General features: G+C 41.8%; 1 protein-coding gene across 2 annotated transcripts in view; it reads right to left on the minus strand.

Moving 5' to 3' along the window:
• caln1 (calneuron 1) overlaps positions 1-17,805 on the minus strand; it is a 71,316-nt gene that overhangs the window by 20,333 nt on the left and 33,178 nt on the right. For both annotated transcript variants that reach the window (XM_074641208.1, XM_074641207.1), the window contains exon 4: positions 16,353-16,465. In XM_074641208.1, the coding sequence (XP_074497309.1) occupies positions 16,353-16,465 (113 nt within the window). The remainder of the gene's footprint in view (positions 1-16,352; positions 16,466-17,805) is intronic.

Consider the following 17,805-nt stretch of genomic DNA (forward strand, 5'->3'; position numbering starts at 1 on the left):
TCTGGAACCATTCACTGGAGTGTTGGAAGTGACAGAAACATTGGCCACATGGGGCATTGATGAAAATTCACTTGTACTTCGATTTGTATGGACAAAACCGTTAAAAACTTCATTTTAAGTATGTTTGTGGCTTCTTCAGACACAAGCAGACAACAGAAAACTCTGATCACATCCAATATTTAACAGTCTGTTAATCCTTGAGGGAGATCGATTTTGAATCTCAATACAGGTTCAGTCACTTTCCATACACTTTTCATTTGCTGCAAGCACAAAGACTTAATGCCCGTTCCATCAGCAAATCAAGAGGATGGCAGACTTTAGATGGCTTAACTTGAGGAAGGAATGAAGGGGAACAGCCCAAAGCCACTGAGCAAGCCATCAATTGCCAATTACTGTTAGTATGCTTAATCAAGGAGAAATTACTGGCATTAACGCCTGGAATGGAGCAGACTAGAGGAGCTGCCTTCAGGTTCACGGCCCTCATTAGCTGGACTCAGCGGATCTATATGCCCTGCCTCATGTAATTCATTGCCTTAACGGACGAGAGAGAAGACGAGAGAGGTGGAGCAGAACGAGTTGAGGACAGCAAGAGACACGCACAGGGCTGCAGAGGTGGAGAGAAAAGTGGGAGACCAAATTAATTCTAGGCACAATTTTTTCTTGGAGGTCTAACATTCGATTGCAGCTCGATCCAAACCTGAAAAGTATTTACGGTTTAATCAAGCCCAAAGGGTAGCAGCAGCTACTGTCAACAGGACCCAGTCTGTACCGATGATAAGCAATATTTCTCACCTTAAAGTGAAACTATTGTGTTTTCAATTTGACCAAAACCTAATTATAGTCTAGTCCGACTGGAGAGCACCAGATCTGATAGGCTCTCAGAATAGGATCGAGGCATCAAACACCAGCCTCTAAATGTGAGCTTATTCATCTTTGCACTTCACTCCTCTTCAGATTTCAAAGACATAACACTGGAGTGAAGGACTTTTTTGTTCTTTTCTTTCTAAGCAAAGGCCTAAAAAACAACAACATGAGGATGCAGGGGAAATCAGACAGATACGTCGACCCACCTGCTTACTCGCACTATCTGAAATTAAAATCATAGTCACAGAAACGTCACATTAAGTGCTCTGCTTTAGTATGTGGAGAGCTGCATCACCGAGGACTAAACACCTGCACCTTAAAGTCAGGGGGAAATGTTAATTCATGCAGTAATAGAAAAAAAAAAAACTCAAACCATCTCAGGAAATGCTAACAAAGTAAAACGTTGAATGATGAGTAAAAGGCTTAAATCTTTTGATGTCACACATCCATATGAACCATTCATCCTTGCTGTCTGCAGCCCTAATGAGACTTTCAAGTACAGCTTGGAGGAAAAAGGTTAAACCACATCTCAGGCGATATTAGCACCCCGAACTACACTGTGAAATGACAAACAGACCTATGTCTTTTCTATTGCATTTAGCTGGCAATTCATCTAAATAGGGTTCTGTGCTGTGATTACTTAAGTAGATAAAAACGAAGAAGCTCTCCTCCGGGAAACGCAGCATGTCGGTATAATGTAGTCGGAGACGTTTATTTTGATTGGCAGATACATCATTAACATTCTGGGCACTCGAGAGCATAAATGATCCTCCAGTGTGCGTGTGTGTGGGTGTGAGAGTGTGCAAGCATGTGTGTTTTAAGTTAAGCGACTGTGCAGAAAATGCAGTAATGTGTTGCCGACACTTCTCAGAGCTGCGGCCTGCATGACAAAGAGCTGTAATGAAGTGAATCACCGAGGTAGCCGAGCTGACTCACATGTAATTAAAGCTACATGGAACATACGGAGGAGGGGTCGGGACAAAAATGTATGCGTAAAAAAAAGAGCTTGTCTAAATCACACAGAGGCTTCATAAGATACAGAGAGCAGCGAAAAGGAAGAGACAAAACAGATGAGCTTTCACTTCTCAGGAGTCCTGAGGTGTGTGCTGCTGCTGCTGCTTAGAACTTCAAACAGCATCGTCCATGTTTTCTCAGCGCTGAGAGAGAAGAGGAGAGCCATCAGCCTGACTTGACGCACAAGACTCAGCACTCTCACAGCACACTGACTGCATTTATATTCACATTGCATTCTGGATAATCGCTCAAATGGTTAAGTTTTTAATCTGGATAAGCCTCTTACTGTGCACTGTATATATTCTGCTTCATTTTTGTCTATTTATCCACAAATACAGAGTTCCTCCTGCACCCAAAGGTGACATTCCTCCAGCTGTAACCTGCCAATCAACCCCTAACATGAGGTGAACTGTCCTGGGAACAGTATCAGTGTGCAGAAGCTAAGTGGTATTATCAAATACACTGCATGTATTGGAGTATGTTACTGTAACATACAGGAGTATCCCACGTATACAGCCGTATGTTGATGGTAGTTGCAGTTGTGTACGATGTAAATGTCAGCCAGTAAGCGTTAGTTAGAAAAGCCAGTGTTGTAGTCAAGAAAGATCACCTAAACCAAGACCAGAGTGTATCGAGACTGAGACAACACCAAGACTTTGAAGGGTTGAGACCATGTCAAGACCAAGACCAAGGCGGGCGAGACCGAGTCAAAGCTAAGACCAAGGCGGTGCGAGACCGAGTCAAAGCTAAGACCAAGGCGGGGCGAGACCGAGTCAAAGCTAAGACCAAGGCAGGGTGAAACCGAGTCAAAGCTAAGACCAAAGCAGGGCGAGACCGAGTCAAGACCAAGACCAAGGCAGGACGAGACCGAGTTAAGACTAAGACCAAGGCAGGATGAGACCGAGTCAAGACCGAGTCAAGACCAAGATCAATGCAGGTTGAGACCGAGTCAAGACTAAGACCAAGGCAGGACGAGACCGAGTCAAGACCAAGACCAAGGCAGAGCAAGACCGAGTCAAGACCAAGACCAAGACAGGGCGAGACCGAGTCAAGACCAAGACCAATGCAGGGTGAGACCGAGTCAAGACAAAAACTAAGGCAGGGTGAGACCGAGTCAAGACCAAGGCCAAGGCAGGGCAAGACCGAGTCAAGACCAAGACCAAGGCAGAGCAAGACAGAGTCAAGACCAAGACCAATGCAGGGTGACACCGAGTCAAGATCAAGACCAAGGCAGAGCAAGACTTAGTCAAGACCAAGACCAAGGCAGAGCAAGACCGAGTCAAGACCAAGACCAAGGCAGGGTGAGTCCGAGTCAAGACTAAAACTAAGCCAGGGCGAGACCGAGTCAAGACTAAAACTAAGGCAGGGCGAGACCAAGTAACAAGCGGCTCTTGCCGTTCCACTTTTCTATATCTTGAGATGATAAACGTCATGTTAGGGAATCAACCCCCTGTCAAACACAGCCAAGAATGGTGTCAATGATGATGATGAGGATGCCCTGAGCTCTTCAAATGGACCAGATGATGATGATGATGATGATGATGATGATGGTAGCCGGCGGTAGCACTTGAGTAAATGTACTTGGTTACATTCCACCGCTGCCTCTGCACCACAAAACAACAAAACAACAAAACAACAAAACAACACAGGTCTGGAACCTGCTTCCATAATACTTATCATGATGCAAATAAAACTATCTTCCATCCACAACTAAAGATAAATGACAATGAAGACATTTAAACCGTGGTATATAGGCCTCGGTCTAGACCAAATGAGGCCATCATGAATGCACCGTTTTGTCTGACGTGAGAGTGAAGACCTCAGAGGAGAAGAATCTGGCCACGGATCAAAATTATGCTTTTTTTCTGGCATAATAGCACAGTAACGCTTGGCGCAATAGAGACAAATGGAGTCATTTTCACTTTGATAACCCTCCATAATTCACCACCCAACCTCTGAGATGGAATCTGATGATGAGCACATTAGAGGGATGATACTCAAAGCCGATCAGGCTGTTTGGAGAAGGCTGATTAGGTATATGGAAGGGATGGGAGGACGGGTGTGTGTGTGTGTGTGTGTGTGTGTGTGTGTGTGTGTGTGGGTGGGTGGGTGGGTGGGTGTTGATTAACTGTCTGTAATGTCACGTCTCTGTGCCACCTTCATTGCTATTCAAGGCAATGCCTGGCAAAGGGAATACGATTTTTCTCCCTTCTATGCCTTCCCAGCAGGCATGTGAACGCCCTTACAGTGTGTTTACATCCTGCACGGCGGCCTTGAATCCAGCAGACTCCCAGCAGCCTCTAGTCAGAGGAGTTACTGGCTCTTCTGATATGGAGCAGTTTCATTTGAGTTACAGCAATTGAGCGTTTCAGCTTGGGAAATTTCAGTTCTGCCTACATCGGTGCGACCAAAGAGGGTGAAGAATTGTGGGCGTTTAATGAAAAGTATTATGTCACAGTCGCTTCTTTTACTCGGTCAAAGACAGAAAGACATTCTTATAAGTCAGTGTGACCTTGCAGTGATATTAAGAGGTGGAAATGATTGTCTGAATGGCTGCAGGGAGTTATGGATAATATGAAGGTAAATGGTGAAATCACACCAATCTTGCGAAAGGAGCAAAAGTGGGCGAAACCATGGACTTGTCATCCCAGACAGAAGCACCCAGCTGAGGAGAAGAAGAGACAGAAACCACAGGAGGAGCAGCAGCTGATATCAAACCAAACCAAACCAAACCAAACTATACTGGCGTTGCATTTTCTTTTACATTGTCATGAATATTGTTATTGCAAAGACCCTCTGCAGCATTATAATTACTTACATTATTATTAATCATATTACTTAAAGCAACTTTGCCCACCACTATATGTTTGAATACAGTAAATCACAAAAATCCATAATTTATCCATCAAATATCATTACTTAATCACATTATTATTCTGGTGTACGCTATTTACATTTATACCAGACTTGCTGACTCACTGACACCATTGTCAATTTACCTTGTAACTTTGTCTTTAATTGCTCTTATTACCTCCGCCAAGGCCGAAGGCCGTGAAAGGAGGTTATGTTTTCACCGGCGTTGGTTTGTTTGTTTGTTTGTCCATTAGCAGGATTACTCCAAGAGTCCACGATGGATTTGAATGAATGTTTTTGGAGGGGTGGGGTGTGGCACAATGAACAATCCATTAGATTTTGGTGGCGTTCCGGATCATGATCCTGGTTCAGGAATATTTTTAAGGATTCCGATCAGCCTGAACATTTAAACCACTGGGTATAACACATGCGCAGTGTAACTGATGACGTGTTGATGACCAACTCCTTCTGAGAGCAGAGAGATACGTGTGTGGATGTGTGTGCGGAAGCTGCTGGCCGTCCGCGGTGAGAAAGAACAAAGCTGTATCTGATGGGATACTGACAACATAGAGTAACGTAAGAGTAAGACCAAGACCAAGGCAGGGCGAGACCGAGTCAAGACCAAGACCCAGGCAGGGCGAGACCGAGTCAAGACCAAGACCAAGGCAGGGCGAGACCGAGTCAAGACCAAGACCAAGGCAGGGTGAGACCGAGTCAAGACCGAGTCAAGACCAAGACCAAGGCGGGGTGAGACCGAGTCAAGATTAAACTAAGGCAGGGCAAGACCGAGTCAAGACCAAGACCAAGGCAGGGTGAGACCGAGTCAAGACTAAAACTAAGGATCTTGAAAATCAAGGATCCCCAACAATGCCAAGTAAATGTGCTCTTCAATACTCTGAATTGAATATAACACCAATAGAAGAATGTTTCTCAATTACATCAGATTTCTTTAGGGAATAGCACAGTAGGATAAACATGGGCATATATTATCTCATGGTTCTTTATTTGATCTACTCCTGGTCCCTCTGTTCTCCTTTCCTCCTCCTCTTAACTTCATTCTTTATCTCAGCCACTCATTTATTCCTGGAAGAAATCTCCCTTATGTCCATAGTAGTGCATAAGATTCAGGGCTTTTGAGAAAACATTCGAGGCTGCAGCCCCAGAAGCCGCCTCCTGCTTTGCATAATAAGAGCTCGACATGCCTTTATAAATGACTTGCCATCTCCTGGACTTAAGTGCTATTGCATATATTTGATCTGTATGCCCTAAAAGCAGCCCGAACACAGGGAAATCTACAGAGCACATGACTTATTCTATACAGCCTAACCCCAGAGGGGCCAACACAAATGTTAGCCTACTCTCATCTCTCTCTAGAAAGATCATTGTGGCCCATGTATTATTCATCATAGATGAGTTGTTTCAAAGTCATTATGAATCTACAGTTGAACCCTGGCACAAAGGACAGAAAAAAGACTAATGGATCTCATTTGGGATGGAAGTCGACATTTTTATAGCTTGATGGAGGCTGAGGCTTCATATACAGCCATGTGTCTGAGGGTCAAGAAGACCTCAACGTTTAAAACCAGAGCCTTTCACACTACAGGTAACCTGAAAGATTCACTTTATATTATAATGTGGACGTTTTTCTAAGGAATCAATTTGCACCAACCATGTCGTACTAGTCGAGAAGGAGGTTAAATAACGCTCCAAACTTGCGCTAAATTTTGGCGAGGAAAAACGGTCATGGCCATTTTCAAAGGGGTCCCTTGATCTCTGACCTCCAGATGTGTGAATGTAAATGGGTTCTATGGGTACCCACGAGTCTCCCCTTTACAGACATGCCCACTTTATGATAATCACATGCAGTTTGGGGCAAGTCATAGTAAAGTCAGCACACTGACAGCTGTTGTTGCCTGTTGGGCTGCAGTTTGCCATGTTATGATTTGAGCATATTGTTTATGCTAAATGCAGTACCTGTGAGGGTTTCTGGACAATATCTGTCATTGTGTTGTGTTGTTAATTGATTTCCAATAATAAATATAAACAAACATTTACATAAAGCAGCATATTTGCCCACTCCCATGTTGATAAGAATATTAAATACTTGACAAATCTCCCTTTAAGTACATTTATAACAGATAAAAAATGTGTGACTTATTTGCGATTAATCATAATCAACTATGGACAATCATGAGATTAATCGGGATTAAATATTTTAATCGATTGACAGCCCTAATATTTATATATATATATATATATATATATTCAGCCAGTTAGTTCAATTTGTCAGAATGAAAAAATCAGTCCCTGAATAAGTGAAAACCTGCAGGGTTGTAAAACCAAAGAACAGCTTTAAGAACTACATTTACATCTTGACTTTGACAGCTTGCTTCCTGTCTCTGCTGTTGTCATGTCAAAACCTTGTACTTCCCAACTGTACAAATTTCAGCAGTGGTTTTGTGATAATTTCATGACAGTTTGACAGCGATTGAAAAAAAAAAAATCATCTCCTAGATGAGCCTGTCACCATTCAACGTAATTAAATGCATTTTAATGATACAAGGTTTCACCTGACAGTGACAAAATGTAAACAGCATTTTACATTCCTATTGTAGCTGATTTACTCATTGTGAGCTGAGCGTAGTGAATATCTGCTCATTAAACGCAGGGTTCCTCACACATCTGTGTGTACTTCTTCCTCCTGACATCTGCTCTACCAAACACACTCCACCTCGGAGAAACTCCACACTCTCAGCCCCTTTTTTCTCTCATTAGCTTGAAAAAAAAAAGTAGTATTTTTGAAAAGATAGATTCATTTTTTGCAGTAAGAATTATTTTAATAACACTTGGTTAACACATCCAGAAACCTTGTGACACATCTTAAAAACGGCCAAGCTGGTCTCCAGTATTTTTAGCATTTAAGACAACATGATTACTACGCTGCTCAACACCTACCTCATTAGTCTACTCTATAGTCAATGAAGAAAGATACAAACACACAACGTGGCCACTTCGTAGCATATGTTAATCAAAGAGAAACCTATAGAACTATGAATTATGTATGGTAAAGCACTGACAGAGCAGGTATCTCTTTCATATAAATCTTATGATATACAGTGAAGATGAACTTTACAGTCAGGGGAGATTAATGCATCATCAAATTCTGTTTAGTCATTGCTCTGCTTTGCATTTACTATGATTTGAAAATAATGATAATCAATAGGAATGCGCGTCTAGCATCAACTTAATCAGATGGCATGTCAGTGCTCCTTTTGATAGGCATGTAGAAGATCATACTGTCGAGTGGTTACAGCGTACGTCATGTAACCGCAATGTCCCCGGTTCGGTTCCAGCCTTGGGACTTTTACCTGTCATACCTCTCTGTCTCTCTCTCTCCATTTCTACATTGACCTCTGCCAGGTAAAAGCGAAAATGCTAAAAAAGAATCATAAAAAAATAGAAAGATCATACTGCATACTTTCTGAAATACAGTTATTCAGTTCTCACCAAGAAAATAATGAGTACGAAAGTGACATTTAGTGAAGGCATTTTCCTTTTCTCTACTTAAAATTATCAAATCTGAATTTCTGAGCAGAAGCAAAACAAACCACAATGGAACAAAAGAGCAACCAGAACATTCATCTTTAAAGGTTTAAGCTTTGTGCCAACCCGGTCTCACTCCCAACTTGTCAAATAAGGCCGATTGGGCAGCGCCCCTCGGCATCGGAAACCGATGCTCAGAGGCAACCTTTACCGTCAGTATGTGACGAACCTGGTTTTCAACCAACTCCAATGTAAACCTACCCGCGGCCTTATTTGACGGTCGGAGCAAGTGACGTAGTATTAATAGCGTGAGAGTCTGCTAAGGGTGGGCAGAAGGGGAGGTGGATGGGCCAAACAAACACAAGAGCTTCAATCGGGAGACTGCTGTTTGTGTCTAAAAGCAGCGTTGACTTATTTTGTCACGTCAGTCTTTAGTCACGTGACTCGTTGGTATTGTCAGTCACGTGAGTCGCTAGTCAGTGAAGTTAACGTCAACCACGACCATTTTTAACTAAGTGGTTGTGTTGTCTAAACCTATCTTCCAGTGAAAACGGAAGTTTATTTTGAAATGACACCATGCATGTAGAGAGCATAAATTAACACGCCGTCCCCGGTCTGTCCAAAAGTAACGCAAGAGGGGTACCCTGTGCGTCGGACTCAGATGCCGAGGGGCACTGACCAAGCGGTGATATTTGACGAGTTGGGAGGGAGAATGTGTTGTTTGTGCCAAAAGGCTGCAATCCAACTTTGCTGTTGCATGAGGAAATTCATTTTCCATAAATATTCCTCCTGAGGACTGCAATAACACATCTCATTCAGAGTGGGCGTACAGTAAGAAAGCACACAAAATGATTATAGTGCAAACAGCTCTAAAATAATCTCACTCATGTTGTTCTGTCAAAAAGGTATGCAACCCATAATCAGTCATTTCTCCTGGCTGTCACTTTACCTGCGGGAAACATGATTGGTCGGCAAACTCAACAACAAGCACTTTCATCATTTTCTTATTTTTCCAAAGCAAACTGAGCAAAGACCTTTAACCTCTTCACATTCTGTTAATAATCTTTTTTTTATGTTTTAAACTGAAATTCAGGCCAGATCTTTCACATTGCACCTTTAAGCTCAGCTTGTTTTGCATAAACGACCCTAAGAGGAAAAGAAAAGAAGGAAAACTTGCTGGACCAATCAGCTACTGTAACAACTTAATGACCTAAGAGGACTGTGCCTTTTTTTCCTCCCAGTCTGTTCTCTAGTAACTCATCAATGTCAACATTATCCAGGAACTACTCGTTAACAGTTTATTAATTATCACATCGCTCCTGATTTGTTCCTCACACATTCATTAGTAATTAGTAGTATTAAGTGTTTCCAAATTTCTGCATGATATTCACATCCCACTGCTTGCATAGCTTCTGACAAATTAACTTCTCTGGGTTCATTTTTAGAAAAAATAAAATATATCTAACTGGTGCAGTGTTTCTCAGCATAAAGCAGAGTGCACTGAATAAGTACCCAGTATTGATTTGGGAACAATGTGTTCCAGACAACCTTCTCAAAATATGTTTTTTTTTGTTTTGGACACAATCCCTGCAATACAAATGATGTTCAACTTGAAAGAAAAGCAAAAAGCAAAATACAGGAGAGAAAACAATAACATAATAATGTTGTATTTTAGTGACTGATAGAGAGAGAGGCTCAAATGTTTCCAAATGTTAAACACAACATTCCCATCAACCCAGTCAAATCACGTGATACATTTCAAGCAGACAGAGATGGCGCACACTGTGTTTGACAAGTTATGACTTTCGACAAGTAATGGCTTATGAGTTTTCCAGTGGTCAACTCCCGGGTTTGAAAAGTGAAGCCAATGCTGAAGTGTCTTAAACTTGCATTCTTTCTAACAGCCAGCAGGGGGCGACTCCTCTGGTTGCAAAAAGAAGTCTGATTGAGTTTATGAGAAAATGAGCCTACTCCTCACTTGATTTATTACCTCAGTAAACATTGTAAACATGTGTTTATGATCTCAATCTCTAGTTTCAAGTCTTCTTCAATACAGCATGATGTTCATTTAGTAAATTATGGTACCATTTAGAGTCAAATAGACCATAAAGCAGGGGATGCTTTAGGGCGGGGCTACCTTGTGATTGAGAGGTTGTACCACGGCGTTGTCCGGTCTGGGAGTCGTCCGTGTTAACTATAAGTAAAGTTAATTTGAATCTTTTTGGTCGCCTAAAAACGTCTCATTCAGGGTACAGTTGTACTTAGCTCCATCCTCTCGTGTCACTTCTGGTTCCAAAAAAAAAGACGGCGAGGGACAAAATGCCGAACTCGAGGCTTCAAAACAGCAGTCCACAAACCAACGGGTGATATCACGGTGACTACATCCACTTCTTATAAACAGTAATGGGTTATGAGTTTTCACAAGTTCTGAATTATGACAGCGCTTATATGATCTGCAGTCCCTACAGTCTCACGGTACTCAGGTCAATGATGGGTCACAATCCTGCTCCGGGATTAATTAGTACAACGTAAGTGACGTTGACCTGTAATTAAAAGCACAGAGGAGTCTTGATCTTCTAAAGTGTGCGTTCAACACACTTTCATCACACCAACGTAAGAAAGTCCTCACACGTGAAAAAGTGATTTCAATCCAGCCTCAGAAAAAGTCATCCTCAAATAACAGAAGTTAACTTTTGTAATCATAAGTAGTAATCATAATATATGCTTATTAAAGAGATAAACAAAAAGTTATCCTGCGTTTATGAAAGTCGAGTGGTGCGTTTCTTATTTATGAAGCCCATTTTGCTAATCACGCTGCTGATGATTAGCAGAACAGAGGAAAATAAAATGTTTGCAGTTGTTCAATTACAAGCTCATAATCATCCAGACGGGATAATTAGATACATTAACAGACTGTTCAAGAGCAGATACGAGTGAGTAGGAAGGTGAGTGTGTGACAGCGAGTGAATCATTATCCCATCACTCCAGCTGGTGAGGATGTGACACTTTGCCTGACATTAGTGGAATGAGAAAATCTCTCAGCTACGACGGGAACTGAACTGCTCTCACGGTTCAAGAAGACGGAACCAGAACACAATATGAGGTTCATCCGAGTTAGCCGGGGTCGGCTCTGACGGAGACAAACTCTGACAGCCTCGGCTGGGGAAAATAAATACTTAATGGTAAAATCCTATAAAATGCCAGATGGAGGAAAATGTAATCTGTGAAACACTGTCAGCGTCAAGTGCTTTGATAACTGTGGATTTTAATAAGGGCTACACAAATCCCCTCCAGCTAAATGCTTTCGGCGTTGCGTCGTTGCTCGTCATGATTCATGTTTTACGGAAAAGGCTGTGTATTCAGACAGACTTCTGCTGATCACATCACATCGGTCATAAAGCTACAGAGGTTTATGGATTGATTAAAACGCTCCAAGCATTCAGTTCTTACCCCTTTAGTGTCTGCTTTGCATTCCTTTAATGAGTGTAGAGATTAATACAGTTGTGAAACTGAAGAAAAACACAATTAATGCTTTCTTTGAAACTCCTAATAACTCTCCGCTGCACTGTGGCCGGCTGAGTCATTCTTCAAGATGAGTTTATTGGCTTTTTATTCTTCAAAGGCGAAGCATTAAAATGAGATGTGCTCAATGGATGTACTGAAATAAAGCTCAAGAAAGATTTAAAGAGGATGTTAAACTCAGATCGACTTCCTTTAGAAAAAGTTATGCAAAACCATTTCAGTGTTATTGTTGAGTTCTGGTAAAAATACTTAGACTGACCTGTTATTTAGTACTGAAGGTTAAGACAAGCTGTTCTCGAATATAATAAATATATAATGAGGCTGCTCTAAACTGGTTCATCATATCCAACAAACTACTGAAAATCTCTCCAGACCATTTCCTTTACATATAGGCTTCTTACACATGTCCTAAAGCAGCACATATTGTGCTACCAGGTCGATACCTGCACTTAAAGGGACTGTTTTTTAACTTTGTAAGCGTATAAATGTACCGGGTCGGGACACATGCACGCTCGCATATGCACGTTCGCGTGTAGCCGCTGCCTCTCCTCCTCTGCCTGCTTGCCTTCACTCAGACAGCGCGCGCGTTCTCGCTCAGCTCGCTCCACCTCTAGACGTGAACGCGCGCTCACTCCACACTGCAGAAGAGTTAGTTTAGCTCTGAGAATATCTAGTGAATGTACAGTGGACGTTTGGGCAGAAATAACTGCTGCAGCTCCTCCAGACCAACAGAGGTTTCCTGTGTCTTGTGAAGTGACGGCGCTCTGCAACGAGTTACGTTGTTGTCTCGTTACCGACCGGGTGTCGGTGTCTTCCTGCTCTCTCCGGCTGTGGGCGGAGAGAGCAGGAAGGCTCGCTGCAGAGCCCCGCTGCCTCAGCCTGCGCTGATGCAGGAAAAGCCAACACTAGTATCAGCATTGATTCATGGAGAGACCTTCGTCTGGTCAGCTAACATTACTGTCAAGCAGCTGAAATATAGAGTGATATTGTGGTTTTAGCTGACGTGTGTCGCCTCACTGTTTTGAGCGATGCTCGTTCAGGTATATTTAGATCGAGCAAGCGCGAGCCCGACGCTGACTTTCGTTGATTTCACGGCCACAGGTGTCGCTGTTAACAAGCATTTCTGAAAGTTACAAATAGTCCCTTTAAAGCCCAATGACACTAAAAAAGCAATCTTCACTAAAAATATTTGGATGTTGCTGAAAAGAACATAATCATTAAATGAATATACACACTCTTCTAGCAGAAATAACCATAACGGTACATCTGGCAGTTCCAGATTCTTCTCACTGTTCTCGTTTCTCTTCTCACAACTTAATGCTGCATTAATCTGATGAAGCCACTAAACAGAAAAAAACTCCCCAACAAGCTGACAAACCCAGCACCTGACATATTATTACATGTTAGCAAACAATTGCCTCACACTTCCGGCAGACACAAAGCGTTATTAGCATTCATTTGGAGACTTCTGACCACTTGATGATTAATGTGGAAGTCTGATGTCTGCTCTCTGTTAGCTCTTGTTTTACTTTCTTCATCAGCTTTTTCAACAGCTGCATACTGCAGTTAGAAATAGGGTTGATAAAAGCTGCAAGACTGACCCATACAAAAAGTTTGCCATTACACTAAAACTAAAACTAAACTAAACTAAACTAAACTAAATAAATACTGTAAACCTGTGGAATTGGTGATAATTTACTGTGGGTTCATTCATCTCTACAACCTCGTTCACTTTACACAGACTCAAGGTGAGATTTGCCGGAGGGGACGGAGAGGGATTCCTCCCTATACTATATATCCCTGCCTCTGCTGAATTACTTTTACCCCCGGTGAGGACAAAATCTCATAGTGATTAATCTCATAGTGATTAATGATACTTCACCAATAGACCATATGAAATACAATTTTTCTTAAATATATCTAATTTAAGTTCTGCAACATGAGAACAGTCTCTACAGCAAACGACAATAAAATCAGAAATGGACTTTCACTGTCAGCGCTCGCGCTTATGTGACAATATGATGACACTGCATCTAGGGTACGTGACGAACGTCTCCACACTGAACAGTCTGATGTTCATCTCAGTAAATGCACCAGATTTGCAGAGATGTGGGTAAAAGAGGGGCGACAGGAGTCCTTAGACTGACAGGCATACACTGTAGCCTATCTATTTTTATGTTGATAGCATATTGTGCTATTGCATTTTGGGATTATTTTCTATTAAATATTGAAGTTGATGAATAACTGTTCTGGCATGACTGGCTGAGTGGCGCTATCCATGTTACTGAAAGAGGGATTTAATTCTGGCATGTTAAATTAGCATTTAACCTTTTATTTTGTCGGCTGTCAATCGATGAAAATATTTAATCACGATTAATCGCAAATGAATTAGACATTTTGTATTTATTCAAAATGTACCTTAAAGGAATATTTTTCAAGTATTTAATACTCGTATCAACAAAGGAGTGGACAAATATGCTTGCTGTGTGCAAATGTATGCATATATTTATTATTGGAAATCAATGAAACACAAAATAAACACAAAACACTCCAGAAACCCTCACAGGTACTGCATTTAGCATAAAAAATATGCTCAAATCATAACATGGCAAACAATAGCTGTCAGTGTGTCAGTGTGCTGACTTGACTATGACTTGCCCCCAAACTGCATGTGATTATCATAAAGTGGGCATGTCTGTAAAGGGGAGACTCGTGGGTACCCAGAGAACCCATTTTCATTCACATATCTGGAGGTCAGAGGTCAAGGGACCCCTTTCTCAACAAAATTTAGAGTAAGTGTGGAGCGTTATTTAGCTTACTTAGGTTTTCTAGTTTCATGTGATGCCAGTATCTTCATTTTAGCTTTAAAACTGAGTCCGCTACAACCTTATAATAACGCGTTATTGTCATGTTAACTTTGACGGCCCTAGTATGATCATATCCCCTTTTTGTCCGCATGACGAAAGCACCAGGTAAAAGGGTGGAAATACTGTGCTACTTGATGAATAAAATTTTTACAAATGGATTAAAATATACCTTTAAATGCATTAGTTAAGTTCAAGTTCAAGATTTGTTTTATTAAAGTCCACAATTATTCTATACATTATTCTATACACCTGCAAGAAATAGCCCAACAGGCTTCGTAGTGTATATAGGCCCATTCACAAATCGCACCCTGCATATACAGTAGTCATTATATTTCATGTTAATGTAACACTGAATGGTGCAGGTTTAAAGAATAACACCAAAAATCTATTCATTCAATATCAGGTCTTTTTAAGTTTGGAGAACGAAGGAAATCCATTTCTCCAACACTGTATATTCAGTTACTTATTAATTACAGTCTAGTCTGTTAGTTGACACAAAAGAAAAGTCATTTTTATAAGCATGCAACATTTTGTTGATTGTGAGCGCAGTGTAGTTTGTGAATTTTGATGAGTGGGACATAATGAGCCAGCACATAATGAGCCGGCAGCATGAGTTGTCCTGGTCGATGGTTTATTCAGTGTTTGCTGAACTGTTGGGTGGGCTTTAGAGCAGATAGTGTTAATTTTCTTCATGTATACTTGCATTGCAAAGATCATTTCCATTCTTGTGTTGTCGCCCAAAAGTTACACTGCATGTAAAAATCTGTCCTGCTGAGCAGACGTAATGTTTTATCAGTTTATGACTGTAAAAAAAAGACTGTACCAGTATGCAAAGCCAAGACGCTGCATCTGTCCCACCATTCTAAAGCACTTTTACTTCATATTCAAGCAGCCTGAGTCACACACCACAGGCCATTAACAAACTAAACTAAGCACAAAACTGTAATACCTCAAGGACCTAATCGTCTGTGAGGCATGTGGAGGAATAATCATGATAAATTAAGGTTTGAGTACATTTTTTTTCCTCTGAATATGGTCCACACATCAGGTGAAGTATTTGCTGCCTAAGCATTAATTCATCAGACAAGAAATGTGGGTTTGTAAGTGTAGTACGTTACAAACCCCAACACAGCCAACCACCAATCAGCAGCCCTTAAAAACATTTTCAGGCCAACCGCCCTCCTGCACGAGCCAAGGTCATTGCGGCAGCCAAATGGGGCTGGCAGCAAATTTGCCAGCCTGCGCTCGTACCTCCGAAGACTCGTGTCCTGGTGGTGTAAACCAGCAGCTCCAGCCCCAGAGAAAAAGCCCGGGTCAAGACGATGATTACATCAAGGGGACGGGCTTGCCAAGCGTTACTATCGGTGCCAAATGTCCCGTTCTTTTCCCTCACACCTGCTCCATTTGTCATCGTTCCCATTCATGCTCTCTCACTCTTTCTGTCGTCATGCACATTCATCACTCTGCCTCACTCACTCAAAACTAAAAAAAAAAAAATTGTAGGCCTTGGTTTACAGGAAAAATATTTTAAGGCTGAAGAATGAAAGTAATAATCGTGATTTGTCTCCTGCTCTACTCTGCAGTAATTATCTTTCAATTGACAAGTACAGCATCCCTTCTTCATTCCAGTTCAATTCATGACTCTGCAAAGTCAACAGAGCAGATGTGTTCAAGAGAATAAAGTCTTACCTGCCAGAAGATGGTATCTATTGTGCTGCCCAGGAAGCCTTCTCTCGTTTCAGACGACAGCAGTTTGGGTCCGAGGATCGTCATAAACTCCTCGAAATCAACCTGTCCATCACCTGACACAATGAAGAAAGGACAGATTATTGATCGCTGATGACGCACCGATATTTGCATTGTTTGCAACTTTTGTCAAATTAGTTGCTGGTTGTAAATGACACCAACATAAACCCATCCTAAAGATCTCCAAAGATAATATCAAACCAAATAAAACTCAACCCTTAAAGGGGCTCTATGTAAGAATCAGAAATTGCTTGTTAACAGCGACACCTGTGGCCGTTAAGTCAACGAAAGTCAGCGTCCTGTTGCTCGCGCTCGTTCACATTACCCGCGCTTGTGCTCGCTCTACATAGACATGAACGAGCATCGTTCAAAACAGTGAGGCGACACACGTCAGCTAAAACCACAATATCACTCTATATTTCAGCTGCTTGGCAGTAATGTTAGCTGACCAGACGAAGGTCTCTCCATGAATCACTGCTGATCCTAGTGTTGGCTTTTCCTGCTTCAGCCTCCCGACCGTGGTCAGAAGGAACAGCTGAGACACCAGAGTTTTGGTCGGAGACGATAACGTTACTCTTCTGCAGTGTGTAGTGTGCGTGCATGCACGTGAGAGGTGGATCGAGAGAGCAAGTGAGAACGAGCGCGGTGTGTGAGTGAAGGCAAGCAGGCAAAGGAGCAGCGTAGCCACATGTGAGCGAGCATGGGACATCGACCCGCAATGATTTATACGTGTAAGAAGTTACAAACAGTACCTTTAAGGATCGGATAATCGGGTGAATAGTCATTCTGTGAACTGCAGACCAATATTAAGGCTGCATAACAGCAAAAGCAACCTTTTCTGGCTCTGGATCGAAGTGTATCTTGCTGTTTAGTCTCAACTTTACCAGCACGAACACAATCTCGCTGGTATCACTTCATTGGTCTTGCGTGAGAGGTGAGGCCGACAGCCTGCAGCTGAATGGGTGTAAGCTGGGTGTTGAGGGAAAAGGAGGATATAGCATTGCAATGAACTTTTCCTGGATTAAACCAGTATATAGCATAGACATAATTGAAGCCTTTGAGGTTGCAAAAGTTTATCTTCTGTTTTTTTTTTTTCTGCAATGTGTTTGTAGAAACACTATGTTTGGTCTTAAAGGGAACTATGGATGCTGTTTGTGTGTTATAATTAAAGCCCAGCGCACTTCAAATCACACGGTTCAATACACCATTTACTACTGAGAGCAGAGATAAAACAATGAGCCCTGACTACTGTAGCTCTATCATACTGGATATGAAGCAGATCAAAGTTTTACAGCTACTGTATCACTCACAACATGGAGTTCCTGCTGTGCACATTGATTCAAACAGTACTGATCTGGGAGCCTGCTCATAGCTGCTGAAGCTACTGCCAAAACAA

The sequence above is a fragment of the Sebastes fasciatus genome, chromosome 7, assembly GCF_043250625.1.
Source record: "Sebastes fasciatus isolate fSebFas1 chromosome 7, fSebFas1.pri, whole genome shotgun sequence".
In the NCBI taxonomy this organism is placed as follows: domain Eukaryota; kingdom Metazoa; phylum Chordata; class Actinopteri; order Perciformes; family Sebastidae; genus Sebastes; species Sebastes fasciatus.